The sequence below is a fragment of the Pelobates fuscus genome, chromosome 9, assembly GCF_036172605.1.
Source record: "Pelobates fuscus isolate aPelFus1 chromosome 9, aPelFus1.pri, whole genome shotgun sequence".
Lineage (NCBI taxonomy): Eukaryota > Metazoa > Chordata > Amphibia > Anura > Pelobatidae > Pelobates > Pelobates fuscus.
In genome coordinates, this window is record NC_086325.1 from 65,915,385 (window position 1) to 65,937,881 (window position 22,497).

The 22,497-nt window shown below is 39.8% G+C and overlaps 1 protein-coding gene across 1 annotated transcript in view; it reads left to right on the forward strand.

Moving 5' to 3' along the window:
- The window catches only part of GPC3 (glypican 3), a 439,590-nt gene that overhangs the window by 210,384 nt on the left and 206,709 nt on the right, over window positions 1-22,497 (forward strand). Inside the window, exons 4-5 of the mRNA XM_063432042.1 lie at window positions 10,877-11,007; window positions 11,813-11,938. Of these exons, the coding sequence (XP_063288112.1) occupies window positions 10,877-11,007; window positions 11,813-11,938 (257 nt within the window). The remainder of the gene's footprint in view (window positions 1-10,876; window positions 11,008-11,812; window positions 11,939-22,497) is intronic.

Below are 22,497 nucleotides of genomic sequence, written 5' to 3' on the forward strand. Positions count from 1 at the left end.
GGGGACTCCTAGCTCTGTCAGGGTCTTACCGGAGGTGGAAGTCTGTAGCGTAGATATGTTTGCTCACCCTTGCAGATAGACAAAGTCCAAGGTGACCAGGTAAGAAGCCACCTGGACTGTGAATCTGTGCACCGGGGCTGTGCAGGAAAGGTGTTCAAAAGCAGTACCGACAAGGTCACAAACAGCACGATAGCTAAGGGATAGCTGAAGTCAAAGGGTGCCAGAGGTCAGGATAAACAAAGTGTAGCCGGGGTCAATATGGAATAAAAGTTCAGGAGACTAGAAAAAAGGAGCTGAACACATACACTAGGATCAAAGACTTGATAAAGTTCTCAGGAGGAAGCAGTTTATATACCCAGCAGATGAATGATCAGTCTCAGGTGAAGCACAGCAATAACCTTAGAATAAGTCCAACCCCCAGTGCTGCAGACATAGCCAGGAATAATAGGACTAGAACGGCTCAAAAGAATCGGAACTGCTGTGGCTCAAAGTCACATAGCAGGCCCAGGACAGCAAAGGATCCAGATTTAAACACCTTGTTGGGCACTTATGGAGCGGCCACGTCTAGCCATCAGTATGGCACGATGAGAACTGTGACACTCTCTCCTGAGCTGGCTTAATGGTGGCAGCTGAAATTTATCTTTTAGGTGACTTCATGACTTAGTGATTGGTTAAGTATGTAATTGGCATTTAGATCAATAGTGAAGCATTTTATATTCTCAAACTAATGTATAACTCATTTAATGTGGTTTAAATAAATTCTAAAGCTCATTGATTCTCACTATTGACACCAGGTAGTTAAGAGATGGGTTTTAATTGTATTTTTCTTTGGCCGTTAACTGGTTGGTTGCTATCTAATCATAATGTTTGGCTTCTCTGTAATGTGCTCTCCAGAAAATTGTAGTTCATTATCTTCCTATGTTACCTGTAATCATCTCACATTATGAATCTAAATATATACCTTTACAAAAGTAAGTTTTTCAGTGGAGCCATAAGTTAAAAATTCAAGTGTCTGAAAGGTTTCCATGATCTTCGAGTGAAATGAACATCACCTTATTACCAGTTTCTTTGCCCAGCTAAAATTATATATATGATAAGTGTAGGATGGTATTAAAAGAGCAAGTCGGTTGTGGTGTGCCGGAACCGACGATGAGGTAGGCCTGTAAATAAAGAGGGCCCACCAAGAAGAAATGTAAAGAGAAAAGGAGTTAATAATGAGGAGTGGGTGGGAGGGTGATGCAGCGCTGACCTCGAACGATATGGAGCCAGGTAAGGGGTGTCCCTTAAGTAGGGAAGAGGTGTGTCATACGCCCCTCCCACAATTACAGGCCAAAAGGCCTTAATACTTGTGTTAAGGGCTCATGATAGTACAGAAGATACAAACACTGATAAGTGTAGGATGGTATTAAAAGAGCAAGTCGGTTGTGGTGTGCCGGAACCGACGATGAGGTAGGCCTGTAAATAAAGAGGGCAAAAGTAGAAAATCAAATTTATTACATACCAGCAATATACATACTTTAACCAGACATGTCTTGAAAGGCATTTCTTACTTCTTGTACCGGGTTAGGTATGTATCTAGAGTAATCCGATGATTTCCAGCGCCCTAGTGACTTGATAAACATGAACTGGAATGTTTGCACTGGATGCTGTGGAGGCCGCTCCTATGCGGAAGGAGTGGCCCGAATAGTTAGCTGATTTGAGGCCCAGCTGTGTAAGTAAAGGTGGTGGTAGTGAGTACCGAACCTTGTAGACTGAAAGTGGTTGAGATGGTGGTTCGTTGTTATGCTGGGTATATGAGTCCAGTAGTTTGACGGGGCTCCACCTGTTGTGAGTAGGATAGTACTTAACCTCTACTGAAAGTGCATGTTGACTGGTTTTGGAGTGAGGCAGAGTCAAGATATAATAGTCCATGTGTTTTGTTAAGTGTGAATGAAGTAGGATGTGAGTGGACTGTGTTGTGCTGATGGCGGTAAATTCTCTTGGTCTCAAGAAACCATAAACAAGGCTACGTATATGGCGGTTTTAACGATGAGGTTTGTGTTGTTGGCAAAGGGTTTAAATCTAGTGAATTGTATAAGTCTTTAAAAATATGGAAATCTATGGGTAGCCTCTGGGCCGTACGTGGGGGTTCGGATCTCTGAATACCCCTAAGGATGTTCTTAATTGGTAGGAGGACACTTGATTTGTCTGGTTGTAAAGTTAGCATGTGATGTTGGATGCCTGTCAGATATGGTTTGATTGTGTTGTATGATAGTTTGAGTTTGAGGTGGCAAAAAGAAGCAAAGCCCAACCAGGATGTCACGATGAAAGGTTGTAAGATGCTGTGTTCAGAAAGGAATCTTTAAATCAAATGAAAGCTCTATCGTAAGTTTCCCGGGTATTAGTAGACAGTGCTAATTGGGACAATGTTCTGCTATGTTGCATAATAGCATCTAGTCCATTACTAGATGGTGGAATAGTGGGGTGTTCGTGGCTGTGAGTGCGGCTGACGGGAGTATTTGACGAAAAGCCTGGAAATTAAAGCGAGACAAATTGTCAGCAGCAGTGTTACATACACCTGGAACATGAATACAAAACAAGAGAAAATTATGACATGCAGCCAGCCAAGTGAGTTTCCTCAAGAATCTCATAATAGTCAGTGATTTGGATCGGCCTTGTTTATAATGTGACAAGTTACTTGGTTGTCTGAGTAGCAACGTACAGACGAACCTGCCCATAAATGCACCCATGCCACGGCAACCGTCACGATGGGATATATCTCAAACAGAGCTGAGGTAGTGGAAAAACCCTCCAGGTCCTGAACTTCTGAAGGCCAGCTGCCCCAAAGCCATTCGTTCCTGAAAAATTGCTGCAAAACCTGTGGTAGACGCCGCGTCTGACCAAATGGTAGGTGAGGAGTCAGACAATTTTGGAAGGAACATGCTTTTACCATTCAAGGTGGTTAAAATTTCTCTCCACATAATTACGCCTGCCGTGGCTTGGGTATCCAGGGGTGACCTGTGTCCATCATGTCTAAAAGTGGGAAACATGTAAAGGAGTTGTGAGATGAAAGCCCGGCCTTGAGGTATGATGCGAATGGCAAAATTCAGTGACCCAAGCAGAGACTGTAATTCTTGCGGTTGCAAGTACCGAGTTGTATGTAGAGATTATGTTGATCAGAATGTTTTCTACCTTGGGCGTGGCAGGCTAGCTTGCATGGTGGCTGAGTCTAGTATGATACCCAGGAATGTGATGAAGGTATCTGGTCCTTCAGTCTTGGTGGAGGAGACTGGGACACCCACCTGTTCGAATAGACTGATGGTTTCTTTTAGGCTACTGGGAGGGGAAATATTCTCCTCGACCAGTAAGAAATCATCCAGATAATGTATAACTGTAGGGCATCTGGCTATATTTAATAAAACCAGCATAGGGTTTCGGCGAATACGTCGAAAATGGCCGGACTACTTTGGAACCTAAATGTTAAACATGAGCAAAATAGTAGTTCCCTGCCCACTTGATACCATGCAGGTGACACAGTGTAGGGTGGATAGGCAGTAACTTGAAAGCATTGTGATATCAGTCTTACTGAGCCATGCTCCGGCCCCTGCCTGCATGATAGCCGTAATGGCGTGATCTATGGTGGAATATTGCAGTGAAAATTCCTCAGAGGGTATGAGGGAGTTCAGACTAGGAGTGGCAGAGGTGTTGATAGATCAATGATAAGTCTCTGTTTGTGAGAAGATATCCCTGTGACAATACCGATGGGGTTTGTCCGCCATGTGGTGAACGGAGGGACTGGAAGGGCCCCCATAGGAAGTCCTCTGCCACTTCCTGGCTATGAGTGTCTCCACCGCTGTAGGGTTTGTTGTGCGGATTGTAAATTAGGACATTCCAGGATTCCGGAAGGCATGTGTATGAGGCCTGTGTGAATCCTTCTGATAGACCCGAGATAATGAATTCCACCAAATGTCTAGATGGATGATGTGGCAGTAATGTCGTAAGTACAGAAATGTTTATTGATGTTAAGTATAGTTTTGGGATACATTTTATTTGGACACAGATTTAGCATGTGCCCTGAAACAGATGGCTGGAGAAAGTGATTGCAACTCAACCAGTGCTGGAGGGGTCGCAGTGGCCGACCCAGCCATGGTAAGGGGTGTAGTGACCGATTCCCCAGGGGTGATACTGGCAGGCTAACTAGGCCTGAAAGGCAAAAAATTAATCTTGTTTTGTGACAGGTGAGGCCCTGCTAGTTGCCAAGTGGCTATGAGAGGCTCTGTCTATGAGTTGGCGCGAGGGGTTATTGAGGCCACCCGTCGTAGTGGCAGGAATCGTAGGCCTCTCGGTGATAGTAAAAGAAAACAGGGGGAGGGAGTGACAGGTGAGGCCCTCTCTATAATATTGCGAGGCGGCTAACTCACGTGTGGCCCGATGGCGTTTGCCTCCGAAACGTTGAGGCGGGGTGTTGGCCTCGCGGACCACTAAACGATAGGCAGAAATGCCAAGAAGGGAGGTACCTATTTGGGCCTATGCCCCTAACTTGCCAGTACTCTATGGCCTAGAAGAATGAAACGTATGTGAACTACAACGTGAGCAGGCTTACGTACCTGGTAGTATGTATGAAGTTTTGAGATTCGACAGGTATGAAAACCTGGATAAACCTAAAAAGGGATAGAGTGAGAATGGATCCTGTGAGACCTGTGTAATCTGTATAGGCTGGGATTAGGGCTTCTAGCAGTATGTGTGGGAGGTGTAAAATATATGAGTATGATAGTGACATGACTGCCCATGCCTGGTGACAAGCATTACGCTGAGTCCGATACCTGGCAGCAGGGGATTGGCCGTGTAATGTGTATATATGGAAGGTGATCAGATGATATGCATGTCACTAAACTGATCTGGGAATGCAAGGGACTTTTTAATGTGAAGTGACAATATGCAGAATCATAAATGTTGCTGTAAAGTGACGTATGAATGTATGAACCAGAACGTGTGATTCAAAAACCGAAAGTCTTGTGAGACGTATATGCCGTGTTCTTGAATACTCGTGTTACGTCGTCTGAGTGTGTCAAGAAAAGGCCTGAGTTTGTAAATGCCATGTGAAATTATGTGAAATGACAATCTATGCAGAAAATGTTGTAACGTGACGTATGAGTGGTTGAACCAATGCGTGTGATTCAACCCGAAACCCTCTGTGGAAGGTAGGACCGTGTTCTTATATACTCGTGGTATATCGTATGAGTATGATAAGAAATGGCCTGAATAGTTAGTGCCATGTAATCGTAATGTACATGGTTGTAATAACATCATATCTCCATTATACTCTTTAAAATAGGACCGTGTCCTTGAACTCGTGGTATGTCGTACGAGCATGACAGAAAAAGGAGCCGTAATGTAGGCTAACCATAACTGTAATATACATGTAATATCTGCATTGTAAAATAAAATAACTATTATTATTAAAACCATATATATATAATAAGCAAACTGAAACAAAATAGACAACCTAAGATCGTGTAAAATAAGTATTTGAAAGTTTAACCGATTACTGTGCAGGAAACGTATGATTGGTTGGATCAGTACGTGTGATTCAACCCGAGTATGCATGAAAAGGAATTAAATCCTTGTGTCATGGTTAACAACAAAGAAATGAGGCCTGTAACGTAGGCTGATTTAATTGTAATGAATTGGATAATTATAAAAAAAAAAAACTCCAGTAAGCGTGGGAGTCCAATGTCTATACAGAAATGTTAGCTGGTTTCATACCCTTGATGTAATAAGTGATACCTTAAAAATAGCATGAAAGTGGTCTGTCTATTTAACCAGGCAACTTTTTAACCAAATGTAAATACATGAAATGATGAAATGTAACTCACGAAAAAGATCTGTGAATACATAGCAGAATAACCGAATCTTAGTATGAAGGGAAACAGAAGTTAGCATGAATAGCTTAACCGTATGCATTTTAATGCGAACAGCAATCGTGCATAGAATATACTATGAATAAGTGCCGACCAGAAAACACAAACCGAAATGACAATCGTTTAAATGAAGCAAGGTTGTTTTTTTACATGAAATGCAATAATGTCTGAGAAGCCTGTAGTACACTGAATGACCGGTAGGGGTCAGTGTGTAGGCGAAAATGCAGTGGTTCGATGGTTTGTACATGAAATGCAATAATGTCTGAGAAGCCTGTAGTACACCGAATAACCGGTAGGGGTCAGTGTGTAGGCGAAAATGCAGTGGTTCGTTGGTTTGTACATGAAATGCAATAATGTCTAAGAAGCCTGTAGTACACCCAAAGACCGGTACGGGGTTTAAACGAATGATATGCATGAACATGCAATGGTTTTAGAACAGACTTAGACAAAATGCAGCCGTAAAGTGAGGACCTGACCCGTGCATGGTGCCGTGGGACTGATGCCTGGCATAACGGGTAGGTTGACTTACAGTTTGTGAGTCACTTGGACACCATCCACGGCGATGGATTGAAGAAAGAAGGTGGTAGGCCGGAAAAGCCTGTGGCTGGATTCCTGACACAGCTCTGCTTAAAAAACCTCATGGAGTAATCAGGTAAAATGGCGTCTGGATGACCCGGAAGTGGAAATGATGCAGCGCTGACCTCGAACGATATGGAGCCAGGTAAGGGGTGTCCCTTAAGTAGGGAAGAGGTGTGTCATACGCCCCTCCCACAATTACAGGCCAAAAGGCCTTAATACATATATATATATATATATATATATACTCCAAAATCCTTATTATGATAGTTTACTAGATCTGGATTAAAATAGCCTCTAGGAGGGAGAAGTTTGGGGCTTTGTCCAGGCCAAGTTATTACAGAGAATTCCTTATCTTTTGGGCTCTGTGAAAAAATGAATCACAATAAACATGGTAACTTTACAATCCTGCTTAATAATCTAATAGGTCAAATTGGCAAAGGACTTGTGAGAAAGTACAAATAAAGAAAATCCTTGAAATGTGTTAACCTCTGCTCTGTGTAAAGTGTGTAAAGATTAAGGCATATTTTAGATAGGTAAATAGACAGACAGACAGACAGATAGCAGGAGAGGGCTGACAGCTTTTGGCCTTGTCTGTAAATACAAAATAATGTTTTGGTTTGTTGTTGTTTTTTGCACAGAACTCACATTTATATATGTAGATTGTCCAACTCAAATGGAGCATGCAATGTATAGCGTATAACAAAATCCAGAGGGTAATGTCTCCTTGGGGAGGGAAGACATTTCTCAATATAAAGAAAAATAAATAAATACATTTAAAGGGACACTCCAGGCACCCAGACCACTTCTGCCCATTGGAGTGGTCTGCAAGTGTAATTATTGCAGTTTAACCCTGCAAGTGTAATTATTGCAGTTTTTTTATAAACTGCAATAATTACCTTGCAGGGTTAACTCCACCTCTAGTGGTCGTCTACTAGACAGCCACTAGAGGGCACTTCCTGACTCATAGCAAAGATTTTCACACTGTGTGAGGACCTCCAGTCGCTCAATTCCCCATAGGAAAGCATTGAAAATCTTTTTCAATGCTTTCCTATGTGGAGACCTAATGTGCATGCCGACGGAGTCAGTAGGAGGGGCAGCGCGGAGGAGGAGGCAGCGACGAGGGACGAGGGTGGGAGGGAGAGGGAACCTGCAGTGCCAGGAAAACAGATTGTTTTCCTGGCACTGGAGTTTTCCTTTAACACCCGTCTATATGGATATGTGAATGTGTCTGCATGTATGACTGAATGTGTATCTATAAATGTGTATGTGTATCTGTGAATATGCCTGCATCCATACATAGGAATATGTATTTGTATGAATGTGCACAATTTGTGTCTGTGGTTTAGTGAACTCTTATTTATATTATTGATATCCCATAGGAACACTTGCAACACTTGCAATTGTAAAATACTTAGCTTTATTTTATCACCCGTGTCAGCCCTGACAGCTGCTTACACACAGCCCTACACATCACTCACAGCTACCAACATACAGCAATACACATCACTCACAGCTACCCACACATCACACATTGTCACACACATCACTCACAGCCACCCACACATCACACATTGTCACACACATCACTTTTGGCAACACCAATCATGTACATCATAGCATGGCAGCCTGGCCAGCCTCAGATACTGTGGTCCACTGGTAAATTTCCCTGTAAGCTGGGGGTTCCCAAAAGGTAGATCCACAGGTGTTGTTGAACTACAGCTCCCATGATGCTTTGCACGGCTTTAGAATGCATTTGGAATGACAAAGCATTATGGAAGCTGTAGTTCTACCTTTTGGGCACCTCTGCTGTATGGTAATCCAGGCCCGAAGACACAGAGAATGTATCTCATGCTAAAACACATAGTCCTACAGTACTATGCCCACAGACATCTCTACCCTGCCCTATTTAATCTGCACTGACCGGTGTGAGGCTGAAGCCAACAAACTGAGGCTCTTTACTAACCCTTCCATGGTCTGCATATATTCTAAATGAACGGAAGCCATAACTTCTTTTTTATAAACTGCATTTCTGTTCATATCACAGCCCAAAGTGAGGTTTATTATTTTCTCTTGAGTATAACTTACCATTTCATATTCCTTTTATTTCTCTCGGTGTGATTTTCAAAGAGCAGATCTAATTGGAAGGAACTTCAATCGTTCCCTGTTGCATAGTCCAATCCCCCTATCACTGCATTCCTGTGATCGCAAACTATGTGATTATGGTATAGGAACCAAATTAAAGAGCAGTCAGCAGCCAGTAATATAATTTGGTAATGACAGAGCTTCTGTCACTTGATACCAAGCTAATAGCATTACATACTGTTACTCTGCATGCATCCAGGGCATTTAGATTCCTAGGCATAAGATTTGAAGGCTGATAGATTAATCTGTGAGTCCCCAAAGAATCTTCACAAGATGAATGTTGCAGTTTCATCAGGTTACAATCTTGGCAGTTTGTGATATTCCAATGAAGTGACTGGAGATATCTGTAGAATAGAGAAATTTATTTTTGCATTTCAGAAAAATTAACTTGTTGCTCAGTGAGACATTGGATAGGATCGACACCAAGATGATGCCTATGGGGAAATTATGGAGAAGTAAAAATTTGACTTTATTTTAACTTTATAACGCGTATGCTAAAAATATTATGTGATTTGTGGATCGTTGAATATACATATTAAAGAAACCTATATATTGTGTACTTTTCAGAAACAAAAAACACCAGCATTTTCTTTCCTAGTTTTCCCAGTGATGTAAAAGGATTTTAAAACATTGCTCGATAGGAGGAGGCAACCATCATTACTAGTTGACTATATCTCCCATAAGGCTCTTGCAGCCACAATGTTGGCAAAGCATCAAGGGAGATGTAGTCCACAATATCTGGAGTGCCAAAGGTTGCCTACGTCTGCTAAATTCTACTAAACAAGAAATTAAAGCAAATTAAAATCCAAATGGCCTAATTTAGGCTAACATAACAAAGTTGTGACTGTAGCTGTTTTGGGGATTTTTTTTCAAGATCAGCTTTGTATTTTAGCTTAAATTGTGCCATTTGGATTTCAGCGCGCTACAATTTATAGTTTAGTTAATAAACCCTATTATGCACACACATAGCTAATGCAAACGTTTATGGTTCCTCTTCTTTAATAGCACAACATGTTTTTTCCATACATATAAACAAAACAAAAAAAAGTTCAGCACATAATACCAAATCCCTCCATAGGAATAGCAGAAGCTTTTAGTACTATTGTGATAACTTTGAAGTGTAAGCTTACCTGCCAAGACAAATCTCCCGAGCCATATGCTAACAAATCACCTTGCTATTTTCACCTAAAAGACAAAATCTCTGATGAGACAGTTGGTATGAGTTGGGCAGCTGTGTAATATAAAAACACAGAAATCAGTCATGCACTCAAGCTCCCACTACTTTGGGTGTCACCAATGCCTTTGGCATTCATTTTCGATGTATAAACAAAGGAACAAATACCTGCACACAATCCCAAATCCCAATGAACTCAGGTAATGGTCCATCCCACAGCCCAAGGACAGCAGTGCCATCTTGTGGTCAAAGTTGTTTAACTTTCTTTGGATAACCTTTGCATTTATTATCACTATCATTTATGTATGTATTTATTCAGCATTGTGATGTACATTAATAATAATACATCAGAAATGTAGCAACATAAATTATAGCATACATTGTTACATTATAACACGTAACAATAAACAAACTAGAAATGACATTCTAAAGTCATGCATACATGCATTTAGCAAAACCTAACCCTTACTATTAAAATATATATGATAATTTTATATAGCAGGTAAAATATCTGCCAGCAAAACACAAATGAACTCATTGAGTGGCAGGTTTTAAAAACCCTCAATATCTTGCACATGCCGACACACAATGCTATTATTTTGACAAGAATTATTATGCACCACCCAATACCGGCGCATTATACCAAGGTACACCAAGAAGCTAAGTGCTACAAAGAGCAACACTAGCCATATACTATTCTCTGCGGCCCTGTAATACAACTATCCACATGTCTATGGGCTATATGCAATAGCTGTTAATCTTATTATTTTATTCAAGGTTGTATGTGGCCAGTGTGGTAATGTATTTTTTCCAGCTATTATAGCAAAGCATAAATGTAATTTTACAGTTTCAGAGCTCCTCTTCCAGTGTTTTATTACGGTTTTCTTCTTTCTTAAAAATATTTTGTCTCAATAAGTAGTTCATTGTCCTCATGGCCTCAGATTTGTTCTGTAATGGAGAATCTGGAAAACGGTTTACCTTGAGAATGGAGCATAATGTAAGAAATGAAGCCACTGATGCATATCTTCAGTAATTTATGTTTTCAGCGAGAACGTCTAACGCAGGAAACTTTATTTTTCAGATAAATAAAATATGCAACCCTTCTAAGCAACGAGTATCAAGGTCAGCGCACAATCTGAGAGACTTCAATGTTAATAAAAAATTATTCAACTATCACACGGAGCATGAAGAGACTCTCTCTGGCAAGAGACGGTAAGCTATTACACAGTATATCAGCTACATAAATATATAGAAACAAAGTAAGCGTGTGTGCGTGTGTGCGTGTGTGCGTGTGTGCATGCGTATATAAATGAAATACCCTTTTTCTTGATCTTAATGCTTATGTTTCTGTTTTTGCACACATCAGAAAGGTGCTGCATAGAATGTTAGATGGAATTTTTAGAGTTACTAACTCCACAATAATTAAACTATTCATTTATGTTAAATTGATAAACATTGTATTGATTTATAAAACTGTCTGATATTAAATTCGATAGACGGTTGATCTTTCCCCCATGTTTTTGATATGGACCAGGGCTTGATTTATATTTAGGACATTTTAAACTTTCCCTATGCATATTGTTAAGTGTACCTAGCTGTGGTATAATTTTTTATCTGGTGTATTCATAAAACATATCTTTGTTATTTCTTGATCACTTTGACATGTTCTCTACATTTCAGGCATGTGCTAACAAGTGTACATTGTACAGAGTGGTATAAGCACCACTGCAGAATGTTATAGTATTTTGATAAAATTCAGAACCTTTGATTGCAAAGCAATGGATCTACATTTATCCACTACAACAACATACCCTCTATTCTGACACTAGAGAAAGCCTGGTCCCTGTTGTTCTCTTTAGCATGTCTTTAGATTGCTGAATTAAAAATTCAGGTCAGAAGTCAACCTTTTCATTTGGTTGTAAAATGTCTAATGGCTTGCAGATTTATCCTTTTGCAACCGGATAAGAAAGTCTGTCTTCATTGTCATTTTAATAACTTTTTATTTTTTTTATTATAGAGAATTTATTACAAAGTTGAAAACGTACAGCAATTTTTATGGCAGTCTGCCTGGCCTCGTGTGTCGTCATAGTGATATCGCTGAAAATGATACCTCTTGTTGGAATGGGCAAGAGATAGTAGAGAGGTAAATTTGGCTTTTTTGTTTTTCCACTGAAGGAAATCAAGGGAATGTGTATTTTAATGTATTAGCAGTGACAGTTTGCAATATTTTCTTTTTTGAAGAAGACACCAATAAAGTGTCTGTGTGCGATTGCACAAAAGTGTGTCAGAGGGTTCGTAATCCTGTGTCGGACAGGGTAATTCACAAATGTGAGAATTGTTGGGAAATCAAAGTGGATTTCAAATTTAATGTCAAAGTAGCCAAACTGGAACAATAGCTGACTTAAAAAATTGTCATGTTTGGCTACTTTAGCTGTAAATTAGAAATTCCTGACAATTCTAGTGAATAACCTAGTGCAGGCATAGGCAACCAGATGTTGTGGACTACATCTCCCATAATGCTCTTACATCCATAATGCTGGTAAAGCATCATGGGAGGTGTAGTCCAAAACATCTGGGGTGCCAAAGGTTGCCTATGCCTGACCTAGTAAATCAGGGGACCCAAACAGTTCAAGATTTCCAGGTACCACTGCTTTCCATTCAGAGGACACATTTAAAAACCTTCCCCTTGGCTGTAATGTCTAACCTTGCACTCCATATATTCATGAATGAAATTCCCCACAGTGCTTAGCTAACCTCTACGTTTGTAGAGTCTAATGTAAAATGCAGTTTATTAAAGTTAAAGGGACTCCAAACACCATACCCACTGCAGTGCCTTGTAGAGGATATGGTGCCAGGAGAGCAATGGTGCCTGCACCCAATGTAAGTTGTTATACTGTTTGTTAACATTTTGACCTGGGCTCTGCTCCCAGTTCTCTGCCACTGCTGGCAGTGAGAGCCGAAAGTTCCTGCTAGGAGGTTCCATTAGCTCTCCTGAGCCAAACCCTGCAATGCAGAGCCAGTTCATTGGCAGAGAGCATCAGCTGATCCCTTTCAGCAAATGAGCTAAGCCCTGCATCACTGGACGTAGCTCAAGAAGAGAGCTTCCAGCAGTATCTGAGGCAGGGGGCAGTGCCCAGCGAACCCCAGACAAGAAGTCAAACCGTTATCAAATAGTTTGATTACTTAGATTGCACCATAGTGGCAGGGCCGGCGCTACCATAAGGCGGCACAAGCGGCCGCCTTAGGGCGCATGGACCCGAGGGGCGCAAAAATGTCCGAGTGACCGGCAGGAGCACAGAGAACTCCGCTCCCGCCGGTCAATTTCTGCAGCAATCTGCCAAGGAAACTTGCAGCCACCGAGGAAAGGGGGCGGAACAACGAGGAGCGACCGCGGCGAATATCTTCCTAAGCTACAGGCTGCTGGGATATGTGACATCATATCCCGGTGGCCAACTGCTGTGGAGAGGGGAGGGAAGCTACAACAGTGCAGCGGGACCTATAAGCAACTATAAGAATCAGTAAGTGTGTGTAAGAGTTAGTGTGTGTGTGTTAGAGCCAGTGTGTGTGTGTTAGAGCCAGTGTGTGTGTCTGTGTAAGAGTTAGTGTGTGTGTGAGAGCCAGTGTGTGTGTGTGTAAGAGTTAGTATGTGTTAGTGTGTGTTAGAGCCAGTGTGTGCATGTAAGAGTTAGTGTGTGTGTGTTAGAGCCAGTGTGTGTCTGTGTAAGAGTTAGTGTGTGTGTGTCTGTGTGTATAAGAGTTAGTGTGTGTGTGTGAGAGACTGTGTGTTACAGCCAGTGAGTGTGTATTAGCAGTGTGTGTAAGAGACTGTGTGTGTCTGTTAGAGCCAGTGAGTGTGCATACGCAGTGTGTGTGTGTGTGTAAGCAGTATGTGTGTAATGGTCAGTGTGTGTGTGTCTGTTAGAGCCAGTGAGTGTATATAAGCAGTGCAAGTGTGTAAGAGACTGTGTGTGTGTGTAAGCAGTATGTGTGTAATGGTCAGTGTGTGTGTGTCTGTTAGAGCCAGTGAGTGTGTATAAGCAGTGCAAGTGTGTAAGAGACTGTGTGTGTGTGTGTATAAGCAGTGTGTGTGTAAGCAGTATGTGTGTAACGGTCAGTTTGTGTATGTGTATGAGCGAGTGAGGGGGTAAAGAAAAGTGGGAAGAAGACACAAAACACATAAAAAAGAATGCCAGACAGGGGGTACAATATGCAAAAAGGGAAAACAAGAGAAAAAGGTAGTAAACTGCACAAAAGGGGCAAAAAAATGGGTAAGAAGGGCAAAAGTGGGAATATTAGACAGACAGGTGAAGATAAATTTTGGGGGCAGCAAAATGTGTATTCGCCTGTGTAGACAGAAGTCCTTGCACCGGCCCTGCATAGTGGTTATGGTGCTTGGATTTTTCTATTAACCATCATTTCATGAAGCCACCCCATGTCACCATCCAGAATGTTGCCACTTGCTATAACAGAGTTGCACAACTCCAGACTCTCTAATATAGATTTAATGTTTTTGGATAAGCTTTTTAAATTATTTCATACTTTGAAAATTATTTTAGCATTTTAATATAATTTAATATTTTTGTATATGATTTAGTTTTTGATATTTTAATATTTTGTAAGAGTTTTTAAAAGTTTATCCAAAAATAATAAATTGTTTGAAAAGCGTATCTGAAAATATTAAACAACTGAAATCTATGACTTTTTTTTTGTTTGTTTGTTTCTTTTGCTAAACTTAACAGTTAAAGGGACACTATAGTCACCTGAACAACTTTAGCTTAATGAAGCAGTTTTGGTGTATAGAACATGCCCCTGCCGCCTCACTGCTCAATCCTCTGCCATTTAGGAGTTAAATCCCTTTGTTTATGAACCCTAGTCACACCTCCCTGCATGTGACTTGCACAGCCTTCCATAAACACTTCCTGTAAAGAGAGCCCTATTTAGGCTTTCTTTATTGCAAGTTCTGTTTAATTAAGATTTTCTTATCCCCTGCTATGTTAATAGCTTGCTAGACCCTGCAAGAGCCTCCTATATGTGATTAAAGTTCAATTTAGAGATTGAGATACAATTATTTAAGGTAAATTACATCTGTTTGAAAGTGAAACCAGTTTTTTTTTTCATGCAGGCTCTGTCAATCATAGCCAGGGGAGGTGTGGCTAGGGCTGCATAAACAGAAACAAAGTGATTTAACTCCTAAATAACAGTGAATTGAGCAGGGAAATTGCAGGGGAATGATCTATACACTAAAACTGCTTTATTTAGCTAAAGTAATTTAGGTGACTATAGTGTTCCTTTAACAAAAAATAAAGCTAATATCTTGTGTTTTTTCATTGTATGCCAGAGTGAAATGATGAATCCAGAACGTACAATATAAAATTAATTTACCCCCACTATTCTGTGTGAGCACCTTGAGAGTGCCTCAAACCTCGCCCTGTGTTTAAAGCAGTGCAGGATTTAAATATATTAGAAATGAACATACAATATATTTTTAGATGAGAGAACTCTAACAAAGGAATTAATTTAGTTCTCATTTTTATTCATGCAAGGTAATCTTCTTCCTAATTATCTTCACTTGTTATACAATTTGATTGATTATCTTGCCAAATGCTATACTGTCTGTACAGTTAATACTGCCATTCAATTTACATATAGTTTAAGGAACGTTACAGTAGATGCAAAATAAGAAAATATTAGTCCATCCCAATAGGCCTGGTGGGAGCAGAATACCAAATATGTGCAGCTATATAATATATAATTATGTATAGACGGTGTGTAACTGTATGTTTCCATGTTCACCAAAGACAAGTAGATACTGACTATGTTCACTGTTCTGCATTGTCAGTACTAGTGTGAGAAATAGGACTGAGGCACATATTGCAGTGTCTCCTCTGTAACTAACCTTAGGTATTAATTAACCCAAACTTGCAAAGTTGACCTGATACACTATGGGGAAAAGAACAAGTCATCGGGATCAATTTTAAAAATGACTAATGCATCAAGGATATGCATGTATTAATATGAATTACCAAGCCTCAGGATTCGTGTGACCTCTATTTGTACAGATAAACATTCAGATTAAGATTTTTTTTTATCCAATTTAATGTGCATTTAATTTTTGATTTTGCAGTTCATTCTTAATGGAAGTTAATAGAGTGCATGTTATGTCACTCGAACTCGAGCATAATAATCTTTCTTAATTTATAGGTATGCTATATTACACATATTAATTTCTGGTCATCACATTGTAATTATATCTTTAGCAACGCAAAGCCGTTGGTATATTATAATTTAGGAAATCTCCAACCATCCTGTGTATTTGTTTCCTTTTTTTTGTTTTGTTTTGTTGTACGATACAACAGTTTTTGATCTAGTTTTACCAAAACATCTTAACCATACTTTTTTTGGAGGATGTAACTGCAGAAGTAGAACATACTGGGTGTCTGCAGCCAGTGTAAGATATATACAGGAGCAAATATATTTTTTATTGCTTTTTAAAAAAATTTATTCTTTATTCTTGAAGTGCATATATATCAACAATTCAATAGCAGAAAGGCATCACAGCAAAATCAAAGATTAGCTTAGTGTGTCTGAAATTTCACACTTTTTATGTAAAATGGGAGGAAAACAAATATTGAGCTCAACCTATAGTAGAGTAGTAGAGTGTGGGTCCTTATGTAACAACAGATATATGGAAAGGAGTGTGACTTTTAGTATAAGCAAGCTTATAACTAATAGAAAGAGCAGGCTATGTAATGAAGTAGCTTAGGATAATAATGTAATACAGCTCCTCGTAGAGTTATAAGTACATGCTAAACCCATTAGAGTTGGGGGAGTAGGTGTTAAAATTTAAGGAGCTAATTGAGTCTGGTGAAACCCATCGTTGGTGTAAACGGACCCTTCAGTCGTGGCTTTGAGAAAGAGTAGAGGAAGAGTAGAGGAGAAAGTAACATGGAACTCGTATCACTCTGTGTAAACAAAAGAAGAACAAATTGGTTTGGTTAACACCTGGAATCGGGTGCTATGGGTCCAGGAGCCAATTCACTAGGAAGGACTTTGAGTATATCCAAATGATCCAAGAGAAACTATAGCACTTACATATATGGGGTGTATGTCTTTAAATCTGCTAGAGGCAGAGTCAAAATTGCTTCACACCAAATGCTATACTTTTACTTAAAGATTTAAACCTTATATGTGGTATAGGAAAGCAGTACAAGGAACTGTTACCTAAAATGTATTGTGATAGATATTGTCACAGTTATGTACGGTGTATACGTCTTTAAATCTGTTAGAGACAGAAAAAAACGAGGTATATACCAGATGTTATACTTTACAGCAAAGATATAAACTCCATATAATAGACATACAGTATATGTGACTGTATTCTATAAAGAAATATATTTCAATATCACTTTAAAAATAATAAAAAATATATTGGATCAATGGGTAAATGAAATTAATACAAAGTTTATTAAGCATTTATTGGGTCAGATAAAAAGCACTAAAAATATATAATTAGATATTGATAATATTAAAAATATACAAGCCAGGAACGGATTGCAAGAGTATTACCAGCAATTATGCAGTTCTTAATTCAAGTTAACCGCAGGGACCGTCTAGGATGGATGTGGATACAGTGTTGCTGAAACTGTGATCTCTAGCTGTCGGCTGTGAGGTTGGCGTGCATCCCAGACCTCACTCTGAGTGCTGCACGCTGTTTGGCCGATCGGTCCCCAGGTCTTGGGATGTTTCACTCTCGGTGGAATGGGGAAAGAATCCCTTGCTGCCGGTTTCAAAGTCTGCGTCCGTATCCTGCTTGGTACGGACGCAGACTTTCCGTCCGTATCCTGCCGTATCCTGCTTGGTCTGGACCAAGCAGGATACGGACGCAGACTTTGAAACCGGCAGCAAGGGATTCTTTCCCCATTCCACCGAGAGTGAAACATCCCAAGACCTGGGGACCGATCGGCCAAACAGCGTGCAGCACTCAGAGTGAGGTCTGGGACGCACGCCAACCTCACAGCCGACAGCTAGAGATCACAGTTTCAGCAACACTGTATCCACATCCATCCTAGACGGCCCCTGCGGTTAACTTGAATTAAGAACTGCATAATTGCTGGTAATACTCTTGCAATCCGTTCCTGGCTTGTATATTTTTAATATTATCAATATCTAATTATATATTTTTAGTGCTTTTTATCTGACCCAATAAATGCTTAATAAACTTTGTATTAATTTCATTTACCCATTTTTCCAATATATTTTTATTATTTTTAAAGTGATATTGAAATATATTTCTTTATAGAATACAGTCACATATACTGTATGTCTATTATATGGAGTTTATATCTTTGCTGTAAAGTATAACATCTGGTATATACCTCGTTTTTTTCTGTCTCTAACAGATTTAAAGACGTATACACCGTACATAACTGTGACAATATCTATCACAATACATTTTAGGAAACAGTTCCTTGTACTGCTTTCCTATACCACATATAAGGTTTAAATCTTTAAGTAAAAGTATAGCATTTGGTGTGTAGCAATTTTGACTCTGCCTCTAGCAGATTTAAAGACATACACCCCATATATGTAAGTGCTATAGTTTCTCTTGGATCATTTGGATATACTCAAAGTCCTTCCTAGTGAATTGGCTCCTGGACCCATAGCACCCGATTCCAGGTGTTAACCAAACCAATTTACTATTTTAGGCAGATTATAGGGTGCAATTTCTGCCTGTATCCAGTTTGAGCCACTCACTAATAGTCAGACTCCCTCATTCCTTTGTGTTGCAATAGGCATACCAGACCAATTTGAAAAGAAGAACAAAAATGGAACAAGTCCCAACATAAAAATTGTCAAAGGCAGATGACTGCTCCACTGAGTGTTGGAATAAATGAAGTGACGTTGCCAAGTAACAGTAGCAGGTCGGGAAACGGGGCTGAGGCCTAGGGAGGATAGGACAGCGTCCTCTTTTGAAACATTGGTCACCCTGTGTTCTGCGCCATTGTGCTGGAATATGAGTGTGCGGGGAGCACCCCAACGGTATTTCAGACCATGTTAAGAAAGCGAGGTAGTTACAGGTATGAGTGATTATTTCCACTGCAAGGTTAAGAGAGAGGTCTGCGTAGAAGGTGAGTTCAATCTCCTTGAATTTATATGGGTTCTTCCCATATTGCCCATTTTGAAATTTGACAGGAGGTCTTGGGCTGGTTGGATTGAGGTGTAGGCAGGGGAAACATGCCATCTTGTTGAATGCCCCATGCTGATTTTGACGGTAACAGGGCCATAAACAGCCGTTGGTTAAAATGTGGCATCTCTGCCATAGTAATACCGTCTGAGATACTTCTCACCTTCAGGTGTTTCCACCTCTATCCTCTAGGGCCACCAGTTGGATGTCAAAAGTGAGCTGGGCAGAAGTGAGATCCCTCACCTCCTTCGGCAATTCTGAGATTTGTGTAGCTTGTACCTCAGTGGTGTGTTCCACTGTAGTTAGGACTGTTGTGAAGCCCCTGATGTCCTCCCGCATTTGCAATATGTCAGCTGAGAGGCTCTTGCGGAGATCAGCTAGGAAGCTTGTGATGATCACAGTAGTGACAGGGAGAAAGGTACCTTCCGCCGCTGGAGGAGGTTTGGGGGGGTCCCTGATAATGCAGATCCTCCATTCTGTCCAGGGGAAGATCCTCTGAGATCAGATAACTCGTCCAGGTCAGCCGCTTTGATTGGCCTGCTCACACCATGCAGCCTCTGGAACAGCTCTCCGATGTTGACAGAGAATCTGGGCCAATCCGTTCTCAGCTTCTTTTTTTTCCACCCCAACCACGAGCAGAAAGTGTCTGCTGCAATGGTTGCTGTTTGCACTCGATTCAAGCCCTAGAGGGATGATCATAATCATGACATACGACTACTCCGATCGTGAGTTAGCTGTATTTTCATCTTTCCTATATTTCATACATTTGAATCCATTATTGCTCCAATGTGGATTCAAATGGTTCAAAAGCATGACCAGTCCACACTGTGGGGTACTTTTGGCAAAACTTTTGTATTAAGTTATGAATAATGATTTGAGAAGCAAAATTTGTGCAAGTGGAACCTATGCATTTTATAAAACAAATATACAAAAATAGCATCAAAGCACAGCAAACTATATGTACCGTAATTCCAAGACAAATGCCTGAAGTAGAATATATAAGTTTAGTACGTATATAATTGTAAATAAGAGAAAACCTTTAATTTGCCCCTCATTTGTTCAGCCTCGAATAAAGTGCAACATAAAAGTTACCCCTAATTTACTTATTGGCCTTTCTTAAAAAAATTCTGTTATTTAAAAAATAAATAAGAGATTTTACTATTGAGATACAGCATTTTTTCCCATCACGCACAAACCAAGGAAGTATAACATTTCCACCCTTATCCACTCGTTGATGGGTGTTCGAGGTCCTTAAATTGTAAAAGACCACACTCTGGCCAAACTTTGACAATCACAAAAGATTTATGCTCTGTTTACACTTGTCTTTCCTTTGTTCCCTGCGATAGTTTGACCAGGAATATAGGAATAAACAGATCTACACCTCTAATTAATGAATGGAGAATAGAGTATGAATAAACTAAATGGTAGAGGGAGGCAAAGCTCCACTCACCGACAGCCAGGCAAAGTGGTTTTATTTAAGCAGCGATCTTAACACGGCAAAAAGAACGCTATAACAAGCACTCACGGTGGTAGAAAATAGTTTGTTGGCATCAAACAAAAGGAGGTTTGTGGCAGCCATTGTGTTTTGTTTGTTCGGTTCCAATAAACTCTTTTCTTCCACAGTGCGTGCTTGTTTATGACATGCTTTTTGTAGTATTATATTTCCTTTTTCCCACCTTGTGGCAAAGCTGGGTAGCACCCCACATATTCGACTTCTTGTTGGTGAAGATTTCAACTATGATGGACTGTCTGCCAAAGTTGTCACACTTTATTGTAATCTTGATTCCCAGTCCTCCTGTGCAATGTTGAAATTTTCTTAAATTTTTTTAAGTTCATTATTTAGGTGAGGCAGTGGGCATTACATAATATAATTTATGAGGAACAGTGATACGACATCACCAAGTTTACATTGCAGAAACCTCAACAAAATCAAATTACAATCTTAAACATGTAGACATGTAAATGTGCAACATCAAAAATGTCAATGGTTAGTTAAAAATACAGCTGCATGTACACATGGCCTTTGAAAATATAAGACTGCAGCAGTAAATGAAACAAATAAAGAGTAAGTGAATGGAACAGCACTTACTAAAACAAGCATGTCAAACTCAAAGGTGAGCTCCGGCCAAATAAACAAGATTTAGGTTTATATGGGCAGCAAAAAAAACAAAAACAGTTTTCATAGAAACATAGGTTTATTTAGAAAAGTATAGTATAAAAGAGCCGACTAACTGACACTGGACATTCTCATGCTCGTAGGGCTTCAAAGTATATAAAAGAACAAAAGAACAAATTTATTTTAAAGAGATGTGTATTTGCATATATCCAATGTTTAAGTCCAACTACCTTGACATATTAAGAAAAGTTCGGTTATGGGACTGAAATGGTGAATGTATGCTGTTGAACAGCTGTAAAAAAAACAAATGACGTTATCTTCTTGATTTTGCAGTCCTATGAATGTCCTATGAACTTTTGAGATCATCAAACTTGAGGGAGGCTATTGTGCATGTGTGGCAAAGAGCTGCGTAGCCAATCAGCATCTCGCCTCGATGCAGACGCAATCTTATGCACTGCACTCTCCCCTCATTCTAGTACACAGCCCCCAAATCCAATACATTTCCCCAATCCAATTTTTTTTTTTCCTGAATGTGATTACGTCATCACGCACATTTCGGCCGATCCAGGAAGTGACTGGAATCATCAAACATGCCAGAGTCATGGAAATGTACTGCACATCTGATCCTGCTAGATTGGATTACCTGGATGTTGCACTTTTGGGTTATGTAAGCACTATTTTGTGTATATATTGTTGTTATCTTGCATATACTGTAGGACATTAGCATTGAGAAAGGGCTGCTGCCCGAAACGTTTGCTGCTTAAACTTTGTCTTCAAATAAATTGTGGTAGCACCTGGGTGTGCACACCTATACTGGATGCGCAGGACTCTTGTTTGTTTTTTGGCTGTTGTATATACACTGTTGGGACTTCAGTGTGGAGTTTTTGCAGCACAGGTCTAATTTTCTTTGTTTATACTTTGAATTCTGTAGGCATTTTTTGCCTCTACCTTATCTTATATAGCTGTTGGGTTAAGGATGCATCCCTTTATTCACATTAACATTCACAAAAAGCAAAACTTGTAATGATATTTATTTATTCATACTAATATTTGGGGAACAAATGGACTGACATGTCAGACTGTTCTCCAAAACTGTGTTTGAAATTTAATTTGAATGAATGTTGCCAACGTTCTGCATAAAAGCTAGAAAACGTTTGCTCATAACTTGTTTGACTATGGAAAATAAAAACACTAGGAAATTGTAAAATAACTAATAAAAATATGCTTCTGGGATCATACTTGTCTTCAACATAGTAAAATACAATTAATCCTTGATATGATTTCCCTTTACTCTTACTAATCCTAAATCACATTTTAAATCAGTGGGAAGGAGAAATGTGATCACTTATTGAAAACATAATCTGTGAGATTTGACAACAGGTTATTTGGACCCTGTAATCAT